The sequence below is a fragment of the Hypomesus nipponensis genome, chromosome 6 (assembly GCF_054491055.1).
Source record: "Hypomesus nipponensis isolate SF chromosome 6, ASM5449105v1, whole genome shotgun sequence".
Taxonomy (NCBI): Eukaryota; Metazoa; Chordata; class Actinopteri; order Osmeriformes; family Osmeridae; genus Hypomesus; species Hypomesus nipponensis.
This window is the reverse complement of record NC_140366.1, coordinates 6,659,063-6,679,209: the sequence shown is the minus strand read 5'-3', so window position 1 is coordinate 6,679,209 and position 20,147 is coordinate 6,659,063. Positions and strand designations below refer to the sequence as shown.

Here is a 20,147-nt window from a genome sequence, read left to right as displayed (position 1 = left end):
AAACCATATGAGACCGTTAAGTGAGGAAACACTCCAATGCTCGTCATGCTCGGACCATTTTATTGTGCACGTTTACTGAACAGCATGAGTACAGTCTTCATACACACTCAAACACTGAACTCCTCACACAGTATTTACAGTTGATTCAGGGAAAGGCCGTGTCGTGTCTAACTAGCGGATTACCAATCTCATGTCACATGAATGCAAATATGGTTAGATTTGAGGAACAGCGTAATGCAAATAAAAACCTATGCCACTTCTAGAAAATGACAGTTGAGATTGTGAAAATGGATCCCGTTAGGTCAAGTGCTTGGTCTCTTTCTCACACACACACACTCTCCAATACTGTAAATACAAGAAACAAAAAAAAGAAATACCTGCAAGTGTTCTTTTCTAAATTATTTTCAATAGTACAATTTGGGTGATGGTGAAACCTTCCACATATGTATAGCCTACTCCCCATAAACGTTTCAAAATGTCAAATTTTCTACTGTATGAATACAAGTTAAAGACCATACTGAAGGAGAGGACTGCGCATTCTACTTAATTACAAGTAAAAAATAAAAATAAAGTGTTGAGATCAAATAATCCGAATTTAAAAGGAAATAAGGCAATGATAAGAAAAGCCTATTCTGAAATACCTTGGGGGAGCACTTACTGAAGTGAAAACGAACAACTTGATTTACATGTAATTGTACTTGTATCACGATCCCACTTATGATTGTATAACACTGTCATTAAATCAGATTCTATGCATAGATTTGTTTTCTTTTATCCCCCTCTATGGCTGCCAAAAAAACACATTCTCAATTTATAAACTGATTTTGTCAACCCATTTCACATAAAACTCGTACACACACTGATCAATTTCGGTATCATCCAACAAATGAGTCAGATGGCTGAGCAGTTAGGGAATTGGGCTATTAATCAGAAGGTTGCCGGTTCGATTCCCGACAGTTGTGTCCTTGGGCAAGGCACTTCACCCTACTTGCCTCGGGGGAATGTCCCTGTACTTACTGCAAGTCGCTCTGGACAAGAGCGTCTGCTAAATCACTAAATGTAAATGTACAAAGCCCACACAAAGTTCATCACTGTCACGCATGCACACGCACTTACAGAAAGCAGTGGTATGGTATGGGGGGTGTTCTTCAATGAATACGTGTACGTTGAGTCAAATCAAAATCAGTTGTTTATTGTTGAATTCTTGCTGGATCAGAGAGGGCGTATGAAATGGCGAGCCTAGAACTGGTGTCTGTTGGAGCAAATCAGTGGTTGACGGGGGGATGCTCTTGATAGCTCGATGTGTGTGTGAGTGTGGGGGGTTAAGTCTCAAGCTTCATTGTTCACAGGTTGTAGAAGTAAGAGGCTGATGTATGGCAGAGGGAGATGCAGGAGGGGAGCACCAGGCACCATGTTTTTCCTCAGGTGTTGAGTGATGTCTGTTGTCTTGATGTTCACCAGGGACAGAGGGACAGGAGAATTACGCAAGGGAGCGCTGGCGGGGTTTGATTCTGGGGTATAGCTGTAGGACAGAGAGAAAAAGGATAGACATTATTATACTTTTTGTTTACTGGTCCACTCAATCTAGTCACATTCGTCATCTTATGTTTCAGTCGTTACATGTAAACCTGTCAAGTGCGCATGTAACTGCAAAACATTTTTGAATACAAATATTCCGCAATGAACTTCCACAAATGAAGTTTGCAGTGCATGAATACGATTTAACCAAAGTGATTTCATACCGCCAACTTGACGTCATCACAAATTCTCCTGTTTCCCTGCTGCCAGTCGTAAAAGGGTGTTCGATGAATATTTAGTCCCAGAACTTGATGACTAAATTGAAACCCAGTATACTAACGTACGTAAAGCGCAAAGGGCCATACATTGTGTGTGACCTGCCGGACAAACCAATGCTGATATTTCAGTCGTGGAAAGACGCGTCTCACCCCTAAAAGGTTGCGTGGGATGTATCCTTCCTTGTCGTCGAGACGACCCCACCACCACTCTGTCTCGTTGTCATCCTGCCGCCGCAGAATGGTGACGGCATCCCCTTCTGCAAACGACAGCTCGTCTGGGCTCTGGGACTCGTACTCCCAGAGGGCATACACAACGCCCTTGTTCATCACCCCCATCTTTTCCTGAACGCCTGGATGGAGAGAACCCATGCAAATGACAGAATGAGTATAGAACAGTATTACAATTACAATAAGTACACAACGCAACGTACAGGAGGGGGATTTCAAACCTGCAACCTCTTGATCTGTGGTCGAAGGCTCTATTACTATGCTACACCTGCCCTTAACCCAACCATACAATGTTGAAGACAGATTCTATCCGTTTTGAATGAAACTGGCTTTTAGCTCGATTACAAAGCCGAACATATAAACAGGGCATGTCTGGGGAGCAAACCAAGAAAAAGGAGGCATCACCATAGAGAAACTGGGAACATTGAATGAAGCCTTCCTCCATCTCTTCACACTTGTCTGCAGCAGTTTCAACATCGCTGATGGTACTGGCAAAGATTGCAGCGCCCGACTCGACCAGGACCTTGCACAGGTGCACGCTGTTGCAAGACGCCGCGCAGTGCAGGGGAGTCCTGTGTACGGGCCGAACACACAGAGACACACAAACAAGTCGGAGGAGGAAAGAAAAAAAAAAAAGAGAGTCGTCAAGTTTCTCAACATTCTTATTGTGATAAGCCATGCGTGTTCCGGATCCCTATTATCTAGTGCGCTACATGCACAAAGGTATGACAAGTTCAACAGTCAAAAGGCCAATGAAGCCCGTTTCCCTGTAGGGTGTGCGGTGGCTTACCAGCCATCACTGTCCGCAGCATTGACGTTGACGCCAAAGTCGAGCAGGAACTTGACTATGTGGTGATGCCCGGCGCACACAGAGTTATGTAGTGGGGTGATGCCTTCGTCGTTGGGAGTGCTGGGGTTTTCCACCTAAGGACAGTGTACATGCAGGTTAGATTAAGGGCGATACCCGGGACTTAAGCATTTGCTGCCGATGCTTACAAAGCTAGAATTCGCAACTTTTCACAAGGCAGGGAATCTTAACTGGGTAAAAACTGGATCTTAGGGATTATGACGAGTGCAGTTTTGTTGACGTTGTCGATCGAATGAATAATAACTCGGCAGGAAAATGTAACAAACTGCCAATAAGTAAAGTAGGTAGAAAGGAGAAAGCGTGTGTGTGAGACAGATGAATGTCACCTCATAGATGATCCTCTGCACCAGGTCAAACTCTCCTTCCAGTGACGCGTCCAGCAGCAAGGCCAGGGGGTTGAATTTGACCCTGAGGCCATGGCCTGTACGCTCAGAGTTGGCTTTCTTCAAGTTAGTACGCTTCCCCTGGAGAAAGTGAAAGTTCTATTAGTGGTAAGTGTGGCACATGTTCTCCTCGAAAGAGAAGTTCAACGGTCCGGAGGGCATAAGTGCACAGTCCCTTTGTGTTTGAAAACAGGTCGGTGCTCTTCTGCCACTTGTCTTTCTATCTCTCTCTGCTTTCGAGGCTGCATCACATGCAACCGGAACATCTTTTCTACAACGTTTCGAACGATCGCACAATTCAAATAGGATGTAAATAAACTATTTTCTAAAAACAAATAAGTCGGGCTGTTTGCTGTACGTATTTGTGGTGTTTTACTGAACATGTATTGGCTTTGATTTGATATTTTTTTATCAGAAAGGCATTTTTTTAAAATACTAACAAGGTTGCATTTGTGTGAACGTGACAATACAAACGAAGGTGTGTGCCTCACCACTGCTGTTGAGGGCGTAGTCCCGGCGTCCTCTGGAGTGCTGACCTCGAGCACCGGGCTGGGCAGCATGACCACGAGACCCTCGAGGTTGTTGTTGTGGTTATCCTCAGACTCCTGCGGGTCGGGCGGATTCAAAAGGCCCTCCGGGGCCGATGCAAGGGCCTGGTTATCGTTGGTGTCGTTTGGCGGAGGGAGAGCTTCCGAGGCTGGTCCCTCGGCGCCGGCTGTCTGCAGAGGGGGATTCCCGTTGTCGGCGTCCGCCGCCATGTTACCGCAAGGGTAGTCTGGCGGATTGGCGGGCTGATAGAAGGGTGTGCCTCCCCCGGCCCCCCCTCCCCCATTTCCCCCCACAACAGCAGCCTCTATGCCCCCCGCCAGCGTGTTAAAGCGCTGGTAGAGCAGCTTCTGGATATTGGGCCCCGCGGGGCCCTCGGGCTCCGTGATCGAGCTGCGCTTTTTCAGGGGCCGCGGGGCGTTGGCCAGCTTCTTGCGCAGCACCTCCAGGTCAACGTCGCTTTGGTAGCGCAGCGGCGAGTGCACCATGGGCGTCAGCTTGGTGGGGCTCAGAGGCCGCGGGATGTTCTCGACGTTGGGAGGGGGGGCTGAGGACTCTGGGGCATGGCCACCTTCCAGATCTGTCGCTTCGCCATCGAAAGAATCTTCGTGGCCCTGGAATGCAGGGAAGGGCCCTCCTGACAGCATGAAGGGCAGAGGGGATGGGGGCGTGGAGCCCGAGTGGAGAACAGGTTTTCCATACACTGCACGCACAAAGGAAACAAAATAAATAGTTACATCATCTGCTTGTTAGATCTTTGGGGGGGGGGGGGGGGGGAATGCCAACGCAACAATGAATTCAACGATGACTACGTTTTGTTTCAATACCTGCTTTGAGAGCGGGTTTGAGAGGGTGACTCTTTGGCGCCGCCTGCTGGAGGTACATGTGGTAAATGGAGCTGGAGTTCATGGTGGCCGGGCCCTTGCGGGGCGACTGCGGCCGCGACCCTCTGTCTGGAATGAAGGGGCGAACGGCCACGGCGAGGGGCGGGTCCAGCCGCTCCCCCAGCCCTGGGGGGAAGAGCGGCGAGTTTGGCTGGAAGGTGGGGCTGGGGGGCACCGATATGCGCTGCTGAATCTGCTGAGAGGACGAGCCGGATGGGGGAGCGACACGGGGCCAGGAGGGAGCCGGGGGGTTGGGGTGAGGTCGCGGGGGAGGCACGTCTTTGCGGCGCTCCAGCGAGCTGTTGTAGGCCGCAGAGAGGAGGTGCGAGCCGTACGGCGGGGGCTGGGGCTTGGATACGGCCGGGGAGGAGGAGACGGCCATCTTGTTGGAGTCCATCACCTAGGGAGAGGCGCGGCACAACAATGTTTCACTGTCATTGACTCATTCATCAGACGCTCATATCCAACAGGAGGAGATTTCCATCTGGGACCTCTTGATATGCAGCCCTGCTGGTAAATACACTCAATCTATGCTATGATATGATGCTGGAATGATCCCACCTCTGTTTTACCCCCAGTCAGGAAGTATCAGGCCAGCAACTGTGTAAGAGCTGCACGTTCATTAAAGATAGCTAACTAGGTACAATTCAGACACCAGAGTACATGTTTGCTACATTCGGAGAGATATGGAGACTGACCTTGTCTGTGGTGGTAGCGGAGGGGGAGCCGGGAGGTGGAGTGGTGCCTTGAGTGTCAATCTCAGACTCTCTCCAGTCTGGGGGTTTTAGCAAGGCATTGCCCTTGCCTAGTGTGGGCCAGCTGGCTTCGTTAGCTGAGAAGAGGGGAGGAGGTAAGGTGAGGACCATGAGAGTAAAAGAAGGCCTCAGGGCTAGTTTTAGGACTAGCATGGGAAAAAGGAAGTTTACCAGAGCTGAGTCAAAATGGTTGCTTGAATACAAATGGCTTAACCTGGTCTTTCACCAGGAAGTGACGATTAATGAATTCAGTTGAAAACTCTATTGACAATTTACTGTGCATTATAAAATCTTGTATATTATATATTCCTATATTCAATAATATAAACTAAATATATTGCATACCAAATGATCAAGACTAAATGCTAAGAAAATATTTTCCAGCATGCTTGATCATTTTATTAGAGTATTATTATTTAAGTGATGCATGGTGAGTCACTGGGTGGGCTATGGAGGTCATGGAACGAAAATCTGATCAGAGCTCAAATTTACAGGTGTGGCGTTGCATGGGTAAATTTGACTTCAGCACTGATCACACTACATGCAGGGGAGCGCAGTGAACCTTCCCAAAGTAGCTATGCATAATAATGCAGGATCTGTGTTTTCTATCTCGATGCCAAAGCACAAAGGAGCACCTATGTATATCCCCTGTGGTTTGAGGCTGAAATTTAGAGAGCTATGAAACCCCTAGTTCTTTCTATAAACCATGACAACTAGATCCAGACTGCTAGTTCATGAGGTCCAAAGGGTACTCAATCAGTCATCAAGTTGCTTGGTATTTAATTTGCCCTTCCCCCAAAAAAAAATATCTCACACGGCTCTAGTGCTCCACTTGCATTATAAGCAAAGTATTCTCAACTGAAGGTGCACAGGAACACAAGAAAACAGCAAACCATGGCATGGTCTAGCAAAAAAAAATGCAATGGATGCTGCAGCGTCAAAAACAAAGCATTTGCCTATTTATTTGCACCATGCATGATTTAAGTTTGACGGTCTGTTTTACATAGCCCTCAAACTTGCATAGTGGGCAATGTGTCTCAATGTCTGAGGCAAAGCAGGAATTACTGTTATAAACCTCATCAAGCACCAACATGTCTCAGTTTGCAATTTTACTGAGTCTCATCAATCCATTTCATGAAAACGATTCCCTCAATATCCTTGGTTGTTAACAAGCTTCAGTTAGAATACAACGGCCAACTAAATCTCACTCAGATATCTAAGAAGGTTCAAAGCAAGCCATCCCTCTGCTTAGGCAACCTGCACACTCACGGGAAGGACCTTCCAAACCAGAGGGGGCCCCGGGGCCCATTTGAGCTTCTTGAGGGGATGCCGGTACAGGGTCCACAACGATGTCTAAATCTGACACCTTCCATGAGCTGGGGGGCTTTCTCACAGAATCCGCCACTGATGGTAGTGGGTGTTCTGGCTGGTTGTTCAAGTTCTCTGTATGGAAATTATATTGCATGCTATTGGGCAGGAGAGCTACACATAAAAATGTATGTATGTTTTGTCATCGGCTTGTACATACACTGGCATCTACTTTTTTGTTGTCGTTGATAACTTCATAGCAATACCTGTACTGTCGTAGCCAAGTCTGTACAGGTACTTTAAAATGTTTTGTCAGACTGACATTCAGGGATAACCGCTCTTAATCTAGTATAGAAACCAGTTGTTGACATTACTGGATGAATTGAGCCCCCGGGATCTTAACTGATCCGGGAGAATCAAAAACCGGAGGACAGACTTTGTTTGTTTGGGGTTATGAATCTCTTATGACTGTAATACTCCTGCTGCAATACAACTCAAATACATTTTGGCTTGGTACACATGCCTACGGTCCATTATCAAATACATTTTGCACAGAAAAGGATTCTCCAGAAAGTAATGCAAGTGGCAACCACACACTCAAAAAGCAAATTAAAGAGAAAGGGCAAAGGAAAGGTAAAACGTCACAGCAGGCGGGGGAAGAACTCGACCACGGCACAGCAGAGCTGACAAAAAGGAATTGGGAGGGCAGTAGACAAACCTGATTTCAAGCGGGCTTGGTTGTTGGGGACGTTGACGCCCAGCGACTGGGGCTTGAGGGGGTCTGCCGGCACAGAGTACCCACTCTCCTGCGTCCCCGGCACAGGGACCTGGATGTAGGGCCCCACGGCTGCCACGCGACCCACTGTCCCAGGGGCCGGCTGGGGGGACGGCGGTCCATTAGTCCGGTTGAGCTGTAGGGCGACAGGAACCACATGAACACATGAAGACAAGTGGGGTCACGTGAAAGAGGACTTTAATAGAACATCTCGTTCACTTGAAACTCGTCCCAAATCTTTTTATTGTTAAGCTAACCGTTTGCTGGCTAAATGGGAAGTTATCACGTTGCAGTGGTTGTTGTAGCTATGATTAAAATAACGTCAATATTGTACATACGGTTAACAGTGCATCCACAACCAATAACGGTGATCTCTAATGTGTGTGGCATGTTGTGTGCGCGCGGGTGTGCTGTGCGCTCCTAGCCTTACAGGCACGTTCTCTTTTGGACGTGCCTCAGCTTTTTTCTTGTAGAGGCGGTCGCGCAGCTCAGTGATGCGCTTGTCCATCAGCGTCACCTCCACGTTGCGCTTGTTCAGCAGGTCCTTCTGTTGCTGCAGCTTGCTGTTCTGATCCTGGTTCAGCTTGTTTCTTATCTGGGAGACAGGGAAGGGGGGGGGGGAGGTGCACTCCTGATTAGTGACGCCAAACGATCCAATCGGGAGGGTGGACGACCTGTGATCGTAGGTGGTACTAGTACATCAGTAGACTGTGAGAGCTAATGTGTCCAAGTGTTCTATTTATTTTACTGTTTCGATACAAAGCAAATCTAGAACAGATATGGGATACAACTCAATCATAATAAACACATGTCAGAGCCCAAAACAGTAGCCTTTAGTGTTTTTGCTTTGCGGCTTTGGCCATGACAATTACCTAGGTCTTTTAAGGAATACTAAAGCTTTGGCCAATCAGCAGAGGTGAGGTTACTCTACAGACCGTACGGGGGGGGGGGGGGGCTGCAGCTAACATACAGTCTCATCTCGTGCCCTTTCACAGACCTGCAGCTCCTGGTAGAGTTTGCGCAGCTCCAGAGCGGCGGTACTGGACACCTGCCCTCCCAGGGCGGACTGCAGGTTGTTCAGCTTGCCTCTCCGCAGGTCCTCCAGCTGCAGGCTCAGCTGCTCCACCCGCAGCACGGCCGCCTGCAGGTCCGCCTGCTTCTCCTGGAACAAGCCGTTCACCTGCTCGATCTCGGCAGCTGAGGAGAAAGGAGAAAGGTGTGTGTGTGTGTGGGGGGGGGGGGGGGTGAGAGCGAAGTCCTTTAGTACCTCGGTGGATCGGAGAGCGCAGGAGAAAGGCCGCATCAGCAATGTCTAACCTGTGACCAGTGGTATGAGGGGAGTGAAACTCGATAAATACATGTTGCTATTTTACAAAGGAAGTGTCAGCTTGTAGCTAAGTACTGCGGAAACAACTCAAAACTCAGAAAACCAAAACTCTCTTTGTTTCCTTTTACAGAGTTAAGGGCATTTGTTTTCATGATTCTGATGTGATCTGCTCAGAGCTAAAGGGGGGAGGGGGGGAGGAAAGAAAAAGACAAGAGGCCAGACTTGTCATGCAAAGGATTCTTCCAATCCCAGATCATTTTAATTTTAAGGATGCCTATCCTTAAGCATATTACTTGGCCAGATACGTCTACGTTCAAGACTAATCAGGGCTGAATTTGACATCAGAGACCAAGACCCCAGAATATGCGTGTGTGTACGTACACAGGTTGAGACTGTGTGTGTGAGTACGTACACAGGTTGAGACTGTGTGTGTGTGAGGATGTCCACAGATTGAGACTGTGTGTGTGTGAAGACGTACACAGGTTGCCATTGATGACTTTGCTGTAGTCCACCTGGCCCCTCATGGCGCGGATCTTCTTGAGTTTGGCCTCCTGGTTCTCGACTCGGTCCTTCAGCCTCTGAAGCTTCTCCGTCTCAGACACTGACTGCTGCTGCCGTCTCTCCTGCTGCTTCAGGTAGCGCAGACGCTGCTCCTAGACGCACACGGGACACTTCCGATTATTCTAATGGAACGTTTGTCTTCACTGCACTAGATTCCCATCTGATATGCTGTTGGGCATACATGAATCAAAACCATATATGGGGTTGCTTTTGAATATTTTCTATGATTTACTACTATCTAATTGACCCAAATGTTTATGGCATAATGTAGATGTTATTTTATTTTCATGAAAAGATGTAACTAGATCCTATTGTACCTGCTAAAATGACTAAATGTAAATACACACAAACAGATCATTCGGGGTCTCAGACCCCTCAGATACAAATGAGATATGTACATAAGACGTTCGTAGATCAGGTGAGGGCCCCATCGAAATGTAGAGTTCTCAACTCTAAACGTTCTTCATTCACTTACACCAACCCCAAAAACAATTTTTCTATAAATTGTATGTGATTCACCTACAAAAGACTATCCCTAGGTAGTAGTAGAAGATGGCAAAACGTACAAGGTCGAATTTTAACATGCAACAAAGATAATATCAACATCAATTCACAATCAAAAAGGTGTTACCTTAGCGACAAGCATCTGCTGTTGCACTTCAATTTGTTGCTGCTGCCGTGTGGCCATCTCCTGCAGCTCTGACAGCGTGAGCTCCACACGGGGGCTCCCCACCTAACACACACACACACACACACACACACACACACACACACACACACACACACACACACACACACACACACACACACACACACACACACACACACACACACACACACACACACACACACACACACACACACACACACACACACACACACACACACACGATCCATCAACTTGGGGCTACCCTACCTGTTTCATTGGTAGCCTGTACAAAATGTTTCAAATATAGTCATGTTTAAAGGTGGACCCAGATGGTGGGTACAGATAATAGCACAACGTATGTCAGCATGTGAAGCTGCAGCAATCATGCATGCACACCCAGCAGTGTGGATACGGAGACTAACAAAGAAGGTGACCTATTGCTCGTGGATACATCTGACATACAACTCAATCCGTAAATCCAATAGCTTTGTTTCAAGTCCCACGCTGGTCTCCGAAACCAATGAGGAATTATACTAGAACACATTAGCTGGATAGAAACTCCATATTTTTGTTCTACCTCCTGGTAAAGCTCACCACTGGGACATGAGGATGCCTGCCACTCAATGCCCTGTCAAAACCCCTCAGCTAAATGGGCACTTTGGCCGCGTACAGGAACATTCATTTAGCCACAATGTCCTTTGTAAAAAAGACAACAACAGAAAAAGATGTGTCACTCTCCAAGGACGTGCGCTCACTGTATGCAAGACAGCACAGTAAGTGGTGGATGGGGTTAACCAATGGAGGATAAGTGATGAGAGACAACAGGCTCATAGATAGAACTAAAAAGCCATCACACAGTCATGTCAATCATGCCACGTCGTCTATGAATATTTCCTTACCCAAGGCCTGGTCTCTCCTCCCTCGAAGCAGCGAGTATGTCTTGTCGTGGTGCTGGATGAATGACGTACGTGCACTGACGCGGTATAGATGTAGAGCAGATGACTGGAGAGAGTGTACTGGAGATGAGACGGAACTGGGGGAGTGACTAAGCCAAAGCAAGTCACGCTCGGAGGGGAAAGCTACACGCGCGTGTCCATGCAAGTGCGTGGCGAGTCTCGCGCGTTCACGGGACAGTGTTGCGTTTGAGAGCGAGAGAATGAAGCAGCTTACACGCATGGCCACTCAGTGGCGGTCTAAGGGCAAGTCAGTGGCTCGACCAACCATTCAAAGTGACTTTGAACGATTCTTTACACAGTTCACCAATTAAACCACGTTACCATTGGTAACGGCACCCAGGTTTTTGCAAATTGTAACGTGCTCTGGGCCTGACCCAAATGAATACCAGAATGGTATTGTCACTGCACTGTTAGATACGTCCCCAAATCACGCTGGAGTCTTCCACTCAGACGTATTGAGCTATCGGTCCACATCTTCATTTTACAGACTAGACATTGGCCAACTGGAAATGATCGATTTCCTAGCTGAGGGGTCTTAACAGACGCAGGGTCAGCAGCTCTGTCAGAGGTGGGCTTCACATGTATCAGAACCCCAGGGTAAACGGTTCACTCCTTTTTAGAAAACATCCTGTGTATGTCGTGTGTGTGTAGGCCGTCGGTCAGGCAACTCTGTAACATTGCTCACAGAAACCAACTAATGAGGAACTGGATCACACTACACACACACACACACACACAACTGGATAGTGTGTATTAGATAAGAGGGAAAGACAGAAGGTGTGTCATGCTGCCGTCTCTTGAGAAAGGGAGGGAAATAAATAAACAATTTGGCATCTCGTGACGTTCTAGCTCTTACCCAAATCCCCCCCTTAAGGTTAAATTAGTTCCGCTCCCTTGACCACGGCAGCTTCCCGTTCTGGAATCTGGGACGATATGAGAGAGTGCATGGAGGAGGAGGAGGGGGGGGGGGTGATAATGGACTGGATACACACTTCACGGAGTGCTTATGAGGCCAACTCGAACTGAGAGACACATTATAGCTCACATTGTAAATGTGGGACAGAGCGGCGTACTTCTAAGAACCGGATTCAGACAGTGTTGGATGAAACTACAACAAACAGTGGGGTCAATTTCCCTTATTGCAAGTAGGAGAGGTGATGTGTTTGCTGGCACTTTACGTTAGATTTACAGAGAGTACTGTAGTACCGAAATGAATGCATTGGCTCAAGGATTTGGCCATCGCTGGTGCAATGGTCAGGACCGGCAGCCATGCCACCTGACAGTCCCCAACTGCATCAGTCTCCCAGGGAGGCTGAACTGCCCACCTCTCTTTCACCCAGATAACCCGCTGGCCATGCACATCAGTACTGACAACAGATGAGTACCTGCTGACAATGGACATTGCCATACCAAGATATAGATCATGATAGACAGAGATGTCTCAAGAGATATGCTGAACGTATATTTGTTATGTTGTGGACACTCGATTCTGATTTGTTGGAGGGGTACATGAATTGCACCACACTTGATGTTGTTCAGACTGTATATGCTGCTCTGATCAGCAAGGTTTGTGGACACATGTCATGATTTGGCAGCATCAATTAGGGAAATCATTCTTGTTGACTCGTTAATAATTCATACTTCTTCGTCAGGCCATTTGACCAGGAAAAGCAACATAACTGCCAAGTCCATTGTTGTGGTTTGGTCAGCACAGCCACTAAAAATCTCTATGGCATTTTGACTAGGAAAAAAGTGAGGCGTCTGAGTCACTATGTTAGTAGAGGTTTCCCTGCAGCAGCCATGTAAACACAGCCTCTGGTACACTTTGCTTCAGTCAGCGATGAGTCCGTCTAATAGTCCCCGTGAATTCACAATTGAAAATACTCGAGAATATCATGATTGTGTTTATGATGTGCATCGTGAGAAAGCTTTTACCCCATTCTCGTTCTTTTCTCCACTGCTTCCAGTCCTGCGGTTGGCCTGCTCCTGAGACTGCTGGCTCCCTGCAAAGAGTAAGATGTACACAGCAGGAAAATGCACTTCATTAATAATGGTCCCTTTTAACAAACCAACCGATGCAGCACAAAGTAGACGATACAAAGCCAAAAGGAATTGCAGACTTTATAAGACCAACTTGTATTCTAGTTTAGAGTCAGAGGATGCAGAAGGTGTGTGAAGATGTTGCCATCACGGTAGGATGTTAAATGTTTGTACATTTTTATCAGAACGCAAATCGGTTTTGCACTCTGTTTAAACAGTCAAATGCTGAAACATTGATTCATGGGAAGCTGATGACACGTGATGTCACATGACAGGCCATTATGTATTTATGGACATTTTTTTTAAACTAGCAGCATAGAATGAGAGATATAGAGATACATAGATACATATACATATATATATATATATATATATATATATATATATAGCTCACACACACACGCACACACACACACACACACACACACACACACACACACACATATATATTATAGTTAGCTTATATATTGTCAGCTTCAATATTCTCTGGCTCAGAGGCTGATAGACGTCATGTCATAAATTCAGCAAGACGTTCCTGATCTGCCACCCAAGCTTGACCATCTGATAACCAGGCACAGCAGAGGCTTTCCCGGCCGTTCCACTTCCCTGTTTATCTCTTGCAGCATTAACCCAAGTAAGACATCACATGACTACAAACACCAACAAAGATAAACTGCCAGACAAAAACTGCTTCCTCCTCAACTTCTGACAGCACAGCACATCTAAGACACTTGCGTGTCTTTGAGTGTCTGTGTGCTTGGGCAATGACAGACATGGTTTTTGATTTCATAGCGTCCAAGTGAAGCGGAGCGGGGCAGAAAGTATGAATTTGAATGTGGAGTTTAGCGCACCCACCTTGATCACTGCTCTCGGTTGGTGACTCTTCGTGTCTGAGGAAGAACTTCACCTCTTGTTTACGAGGGCCCCACTTCTGCAAGTGCTCATACATCATGTGTTCAAACGGAATAGCTCGCTCTGTAAAGACAAATTTAAGACTTTGTAAGTTCTCTGTTTGAATTATATTGGCATGATACACCGGACATAGAATCACAGTGTTGGGAAGAGATTGGTGACTGAACCAATTCATGCCTTTTTTTTTATTCTAAAATTGGAATACTCAAATGTTTGTCTCCACAGAAATGTGTTGCAGACATCAAACAACCTGTTAAAGTAAGGCCATGGTTTGTAAGGTTGAAACCCAAGTGCAAGAGGAATGCTAACACTTGCATTGTCTGAACGATCCATCAACAATATCTACTGTGACAAGCTCCTGTGTCATCAGTGTTTGGGTTTTTTGTGCAAAGCACACTGAGGGAAAGTGAGTGCTAGGTTGTCAGGTCAGTCAATTCTGATTGTGTAATAAAAAATACCCTGGAACAACAAACCACGATTAAGCTGCATTTTTCCCCTCATTAAGTCAAAGAGAATACACTCATTTCTAATGGGAGCGCTGTACAAGTGTCATTATTCCCCTACCATTGCCTCGCCACACTTCAGCCAGATGGCAGCCGCTCTCTCCAGGCTCCTTGCAAAACTCCACCACGTCACGGCATGAGGTTTCTGGGGTGATGGGTACCTCCGTTAAAGCCTGCTCTCCATCACTGAGGTACACTGTCAAGATCATCTGAAAGAGGAAAAAAAAAATAGCAAGAGAATTAGATCAAGCAAGCATTTTTTCAGCTGGGACCATTTTTTCCTGGTAGGATTTGTTCAGTCCCCTTTAAACATGGTGTGTAATAATGAGGTCCTCTGAGGGCTGTTTAGCAACACAGACAGCCCAGTGCCAGTGGCATGTCAATTTGAACATTTTTGGGAGCGTACCGGCACTTTCAAGCCAACTCGGTAGAGGCAATTCTGTTCCAGCCAATCGCCTTCAGCAAGGCGTGCCTTCCTTGGCGAGGCGTACCTTTCTCATTGTCTTATTTTGTGTCAATCAAACTTCAGCTGAAGGAAAGTGTAGGAGTTCAGACAAAAATTAGGGGAACCCTTTCCCATATTTTTTTATTAATTTTATAATGTTACCAAGTGCAGCTTTAAACTAAACTGCCAATTGTTTATCACTGCAGAAACACTAAATTTATCCTAATAGAGTGCTGTTCATTGCAGGTTTTTTGTACCTTGATTTCATAATACTAGATGTTGCCTCCTTTTTAGCTTTGTGTCAGCTTATATCAAACCTATAGTTCCCTGGGTGTTTCAAAACATGACTTTCCTGCACCACCAAGCACTTATTCTGGACTGCCTCCATGTGCACTGATCTCAAACCGAAGCACATTAAATGGCACAATAAAATAAAATTCCCTGATGCGTAATCCATATGACCCAAATCTGAAGCATGTGTCAACGAGAGAGCACACAAAAAAATACCGCAATGCTTTGAACTAATGTGACAATAACTAAAGAAATATACACACCATTGAGCAGAAACACATTAGTTTCTACAGACAATCTGTTATAATTCTACTCAGACTGTAAGCGATTTATTTTAAATAACCTTACAAATACAATCATTCCATGAGCACAGATAGGCTACATGGATCAATTTAGGAAACATAATTAAAGTTCATCACAACAATAGGTATTCAGCAATCCCAATATCTGGACGGCAACAATGTATCTATGAGCCAAACCAAGTGGATGATTTAGGCTAATGTGATAATAAATCCATTACTGGATATAGCCTTTTTGGACAGGATAGTACTAGTATTGCAGAATCCTTTATAGACACCTGACATGTTAAAGCATTTAGTCAGGACAGACTATTATTTCACGAAGAAATGTATGATGTACATCACACATGTATGTCAACATAGCCAATACTCATTTACATTTTCATGCAACAACGATGATGTCAATCACCTTAAAGTGGCAATTTCCGCAATCACTTCAAGCTCAGACTAATATCCAAATGTGGCACAGGCAATGACAAATCACACTGAATTTCAAGAGGGCAGTGATCTCACCTTGAGGGAAAAACGTGTTGCCCTCGCTAAGTGCCGTCTGCCCGTAGGCTTTGACCCTTTGAAAGCCACCTGTCTCCTGCCCTCATTCTGGGGGTGGTGGACCTTCTTAGTCCAAGTGTTTCGGTTTTTTGAGAGGCTGACCAGGCTCCTTAGCACTACTGTCACAAACTTCTTCATTCCAACATTCGGACTTCAAATACTCAGCTTTCAAGGAAACTAGGAAAGACGAGCGGGAAACGCCAGTAGCCCACAAGTAAAAAGGTTTGCAGACGTGGGCTCTGCAACACAGCATTAGTCTCCTTTGAGTAAAGGCATGCTATGTGTGCATCCACTGAAGGACAGAGGCAAGGAGGGAGGGAGGGAGGGAGGGAGGGAGAGAAGGAGGGAGGGAGGGAGAGAGGGAGGGAGGGAGAAAGGGAGACACGTTTTTCCCTGCAAGCTCCCCTTTTTGAATAAGGCTCCCCTTAGGTGTGTTATGAAACTGCAACAAAATTATCAAATAAGATTGAGTTGACCAGGCTGTGACAGGGTAGACCTACTACAGAGAACAGCTACTGATCCCAGCAAGCAACTCCTACATTTTGAAAATGACTGTTTACCGATTCAAGCAAGAGTCTATTGTACTGACGTGGACAGAGAACCAAAATGGCAAACTGAAGAGTGCATGCCACTGCCTGCTTCTTGGTTATATGATTACAATAGTCATAACTTAATGAAATGAACATTTAATTCAAAAATATATACAAAACTGAAGAAGTGCAAAAAGTGAGGTTTGAGTCTCAAATAAAAACATTAACTTTAGAGCAAATTGTCCTCACGATTCTAAGTTTTCATGACAGGATCCATTAACATTTGAAAAGCTCTGCAGTAAGAAAGATGACAATTTAGACAAGTGCATTAGGGAAGATAAATATATAATAGATAAAAGGTCACCAAACAGGTGGGGCTCTTAAGTCAAGAGCTGATTTATTTCATCTATTCAGGATCAACTTTGACAGACTCTGAGCCAGTCAAGTCCATTAAGTCACACAGCCTTGGGCATGGAAGCTCCTTACACAGCAAGACAAACCAACCAAAAGTATGATTTCCGTCCTCAGACAGAAAATAATTCAATCTAACCATATTTTTACCAGTGCAATAACTAAATATGATATATAATAGGCCATAGCAGCAAATTCTGATGATGTGTATGGAGTATTAGAATATTAAAATGTGGAAAAGCAAATAAATAAAAAAAGTATTGTATTTTGTATCAATATTAACTTCCTGTAAAAAGCTGCTGTTCATGGACATGCAAGACTTGTAGTCACCATAAAGCTGTTTCACACAATGCTTACTATGTGTGGGAATTGTATCAAAGTAAATAGTTCTCAGTTGGGCCAACAGGATGACACTGTAAGCTACAATAAGCTATTATTGTTGCAAAATTATTTGTACAACTGACAATTTGTTAATGTTCAGTTACAAATATTACACATATACATATATATATATATATATATATATATATATATATATATATATATATATATATATATATATATATATATATATATATATATATATATATATATATATAGTTGTAAACAAACATAATATCGTAAGTATTTGTAAACACAATGCAGGCTACTTGTCCTAACAAAAAGTTACAAATATTCTAGAAAAAGGTTTGACTATTCAAAATAAAAACATGAGTCACATTCGAGTTGTGTTTACTCAAAAGCAAAACAGCAACTGAATGTTCAAGAGGTGTACAAATAGGCAAGCAAAATTAAGAAATGTTGGTATAGGCTTGGATCATTTTATCAGTGTCTGTGTTTCGGTCAAAATTTTAATATCAATGTATCCCTTGATCTGATTTCCTTGGGTCTGTGCACCAATCACTAACAACGTAGCAGTAGCACCAAAACATCATGTTGTAATACTTTTTAGGCATTAAAGTTTCCTCACCGGCATCATATTTGCGGCTCGGTTGGTGTCAGGAGGAGAGGCACATAACAGCACTAACGTTGGGTAGCTTGAAGTTCAACCAGGGAGTGGTGACGTTCACTTGCAAATTTGCGATGCCCACCGCTGCAGCATACTCAAGCCCAAACAAGTAGAGGAATGGTCCACCCTGTCCAGTGGGCTGTTATTGCCTCGACGCCAGTCCTCTGCAAAATGCAACACAATTAGCTCTAGCTTACAAGAAAACTGAGAGTTGACATCATTGATTGCATGATATACGCTATTATGGTTAGCCATTCAATTGTCCGGACACGTTCCTGTAGCGTTAAATAGTGATAGTTAAATAATGTGATAGTTAGCCATTTCATCATGGCTAGCAACCACGAACAACTTTGTTTGACGTACATGCCATGGCAGAGGGACTCGAGAGTACCAGTACGTAGCTAGCTCTACAGTAGCCTACATCTTGCCGTACTGCGAGTGTGTGGGCCCAACGTCAAAACAATGTCAGTCACAAATCGCAAAATAGCTTTATCATACGTAAATATAAAAACCCCGTCGTTTAGTGATACGTTTAGCCTGTTGACTACTTAAGTTGGTTCGAGATGAGAAGATGCATTTAGATGGCTAGCCTACCGCATTGGCTTGGGTTCAGCAGTCTCATTGCTAAGCTAGTACTAGCTAGTAGCCTACTGCCACCACTGCCTCTTTGGCAATTTGGCTAGGCAAAGCAGTCAAACTACCAGAGTATATGTTTTTGTAATGATTGCGCGCATGTCAAACTGCTTGTGAAAAGCTACATTTTAAAATCAAAGCGTAAGGTTTGATTTGCGATTAGGCTACAAACGATTGTGTCTTTAATTAGCTAGAGCTAGTCAACCCAACAATCGACCAGATAGTAGACAGCCTAGCCACGGTAGCTATCTGGGAACACTCACTATTTAATGACATGTAGCTCTACCGCGTTGTTATACTAGATTGGCTAGTAAAACAACGGAATTTAAGCACAAATCTTAAAGGCAATCCACGCTTAAGTAAATTATGGATGGTGGATAACTGTCAATATTAGTACCCGATGTAAGTAACCTAGTTAGCTCGTACTTGTATACGGGCTCATTTAAATTAGCTAGGACTAGCTAGTACTGTAGCTAGCTATACAAACTGCGAACTGGGGTTGTTTAGCCTGCTGTTTCGGCTAGCTGGACTAGCTCAGGGAAGCACATTCAGAAACGAGAAAGATGCCAAACTCACCTCCTAACAATGATTCAGTTTTGGATTAACCGCTAATCGAATTCCGGGAAAAATTGCCGGCTTGCCTTTAAATTTCAAGGTTAGAGAAGAGTACTGTATATATTTAATCTGTTGACGTGAGAAAACATACCCCCGCCCTGCAGTACGCTGCCACGCAGTGATGTCACGTTGACTCGGAATGTAAAAAATGTGAGCTGCACCATAGAGAAAGTTAATAACAAGTAGGAGGTTGACCTGCACAATATACAGAAAAAAGGTGAGAGGATGGTGGTTACACATTTCTAAACTTTTTCGTCATTGAACTGTTTACCTATTTAATTTTGAGAAGAAAGAGCAATTGATTAATTACACAATAAAATTAAATATATTTGTTTGCCTTTTTGAAGAGGATGCATGTTTGGAATGGCCTATGGTATAGATTAATATAATTAATTAACAATAAAAACAATGAAAATGTAATCTATGGGGTAGGCTATTATTGGTCTGTGACAGTCACAAAACGACCATCTGTAACTGTAAACACACACACAGATTACTGATCTATTCATATTTCAATTAATCCACGCAGCATACATTTGCAAGGTCTGGCACACCATGACCAGGAGGTCCTGGACTGAGTTGTAGTACATACAACAAGCTGTGTGGGGGAGGTCTCACTTTCTGCCATCACACGATACAGTGGGGAAGGTGAGAGTCAGGGACAAAAAGGTGAGCAATAACTGAGTTGTGGAAAATGATGTGGGTACATTTAAAGGTATCTTACACCAATTACCATTAAAACAGTACACGTATGCGTGTTTATAGGTGTGTAGAGAAATGCCACTATCTACAATTGCACTGCCACCACATAAGAAGGTCCTGGGGTTGAGTCCCTCTTAGGGTCTGTGGCCTGTTTACTGGGCCTTTCTGC

At 44.8% G+C, this 20,147-nt stretch overlaps 1 protein-coding gene across 5 annotated transcripts; it reads right to left on the bottom strand.

Annotated features, from left to right (window-relative positions):
• Nucleotides 1–43: 43 nt before the first annotated feature.
• Nucleotides 44–19,379, bottom strand: ppp1r13bb (protein phosphatase 1, regulatory subunit 13Bb). Of its 5 annotated transcripts, none has more exons than XM_084699502.1 (19): nucleotides 19,238–19,379; nucleotides 17,990–18,192; nucleotides 14,553–14,700; nucleotides 13,932–14,051; nucleotides 12,972–13,039; nucleotides 10,063–10,164; nucleotides 9,349–9,523; nucleotides 8,541–8,740; nucleotides 7,974–8,138; nucleotides 7,487–7,679; nucleotides 6,730–6,903; nucleotides 5,404–5,537; nucleotides 4,649–5,105; nucleotides 3,767–4,524; nucleotides 3,219–3,356; nucleotides 2,815–2,948; nucleotides 2,430–2,596; nucleotides 1,947–2,146; nucleotides 44–1,522 (listed from the first exon to the last, which is right to left on the bottom strand). In XM_084699502.1, the coding sequence occupies exons 2-19, from the start codon at nucleotides 17,996–17,998 to the stop codon at nucleotides 1,481–1,483; spliced, it is 3,384 nt and encodes a 1,127-aa protein (XP_084555628.1). In that variant the 5' UTR covers nucleotides 17,999–18,192; nucleotides 19,238–19,379; the 3' UTR covers nucleotides 44–1,480. The 5 variants fall into 5 exon arrangements, with proteins under 5 accessions (XP_084555628.1, XP_084555629.1, XP_084555630.1 ...); XM_084699503.1 differs by having other exon boundaries at nucleotides 7,998–8,138; XM_084699504.1 differs by lacking the exon at nucleotides 6,730–6,903.
• Between the last annotated feature and the right edge of the window lie 768 nt (nucleotides 19,380–20,147).

Coding starts and splice junctions, on each gene's coding strand:
- ppp1r13bb (XM_084699506.1), bottom strand. CDS start 16,216: ATGAAGAAGTTTGTGACAGTAGTGCTAAGGAGCCTGGTCAGCCTCTCA. Junction 10,165..12,971: donor GAGAAAAGAACGAGAATGGG/GTAAAAGCTTTC, acceptor TGTGTGTGTTAG/GTGGGGAGCCCCCGTGTGGA. Junction 2,597..2,814: donor GCTGCGGACAGTGATGGCTG/GTAAGCCACCGC, acceptor GCCCGTACACAG/GACTCCCCTGCACTGCGCGG.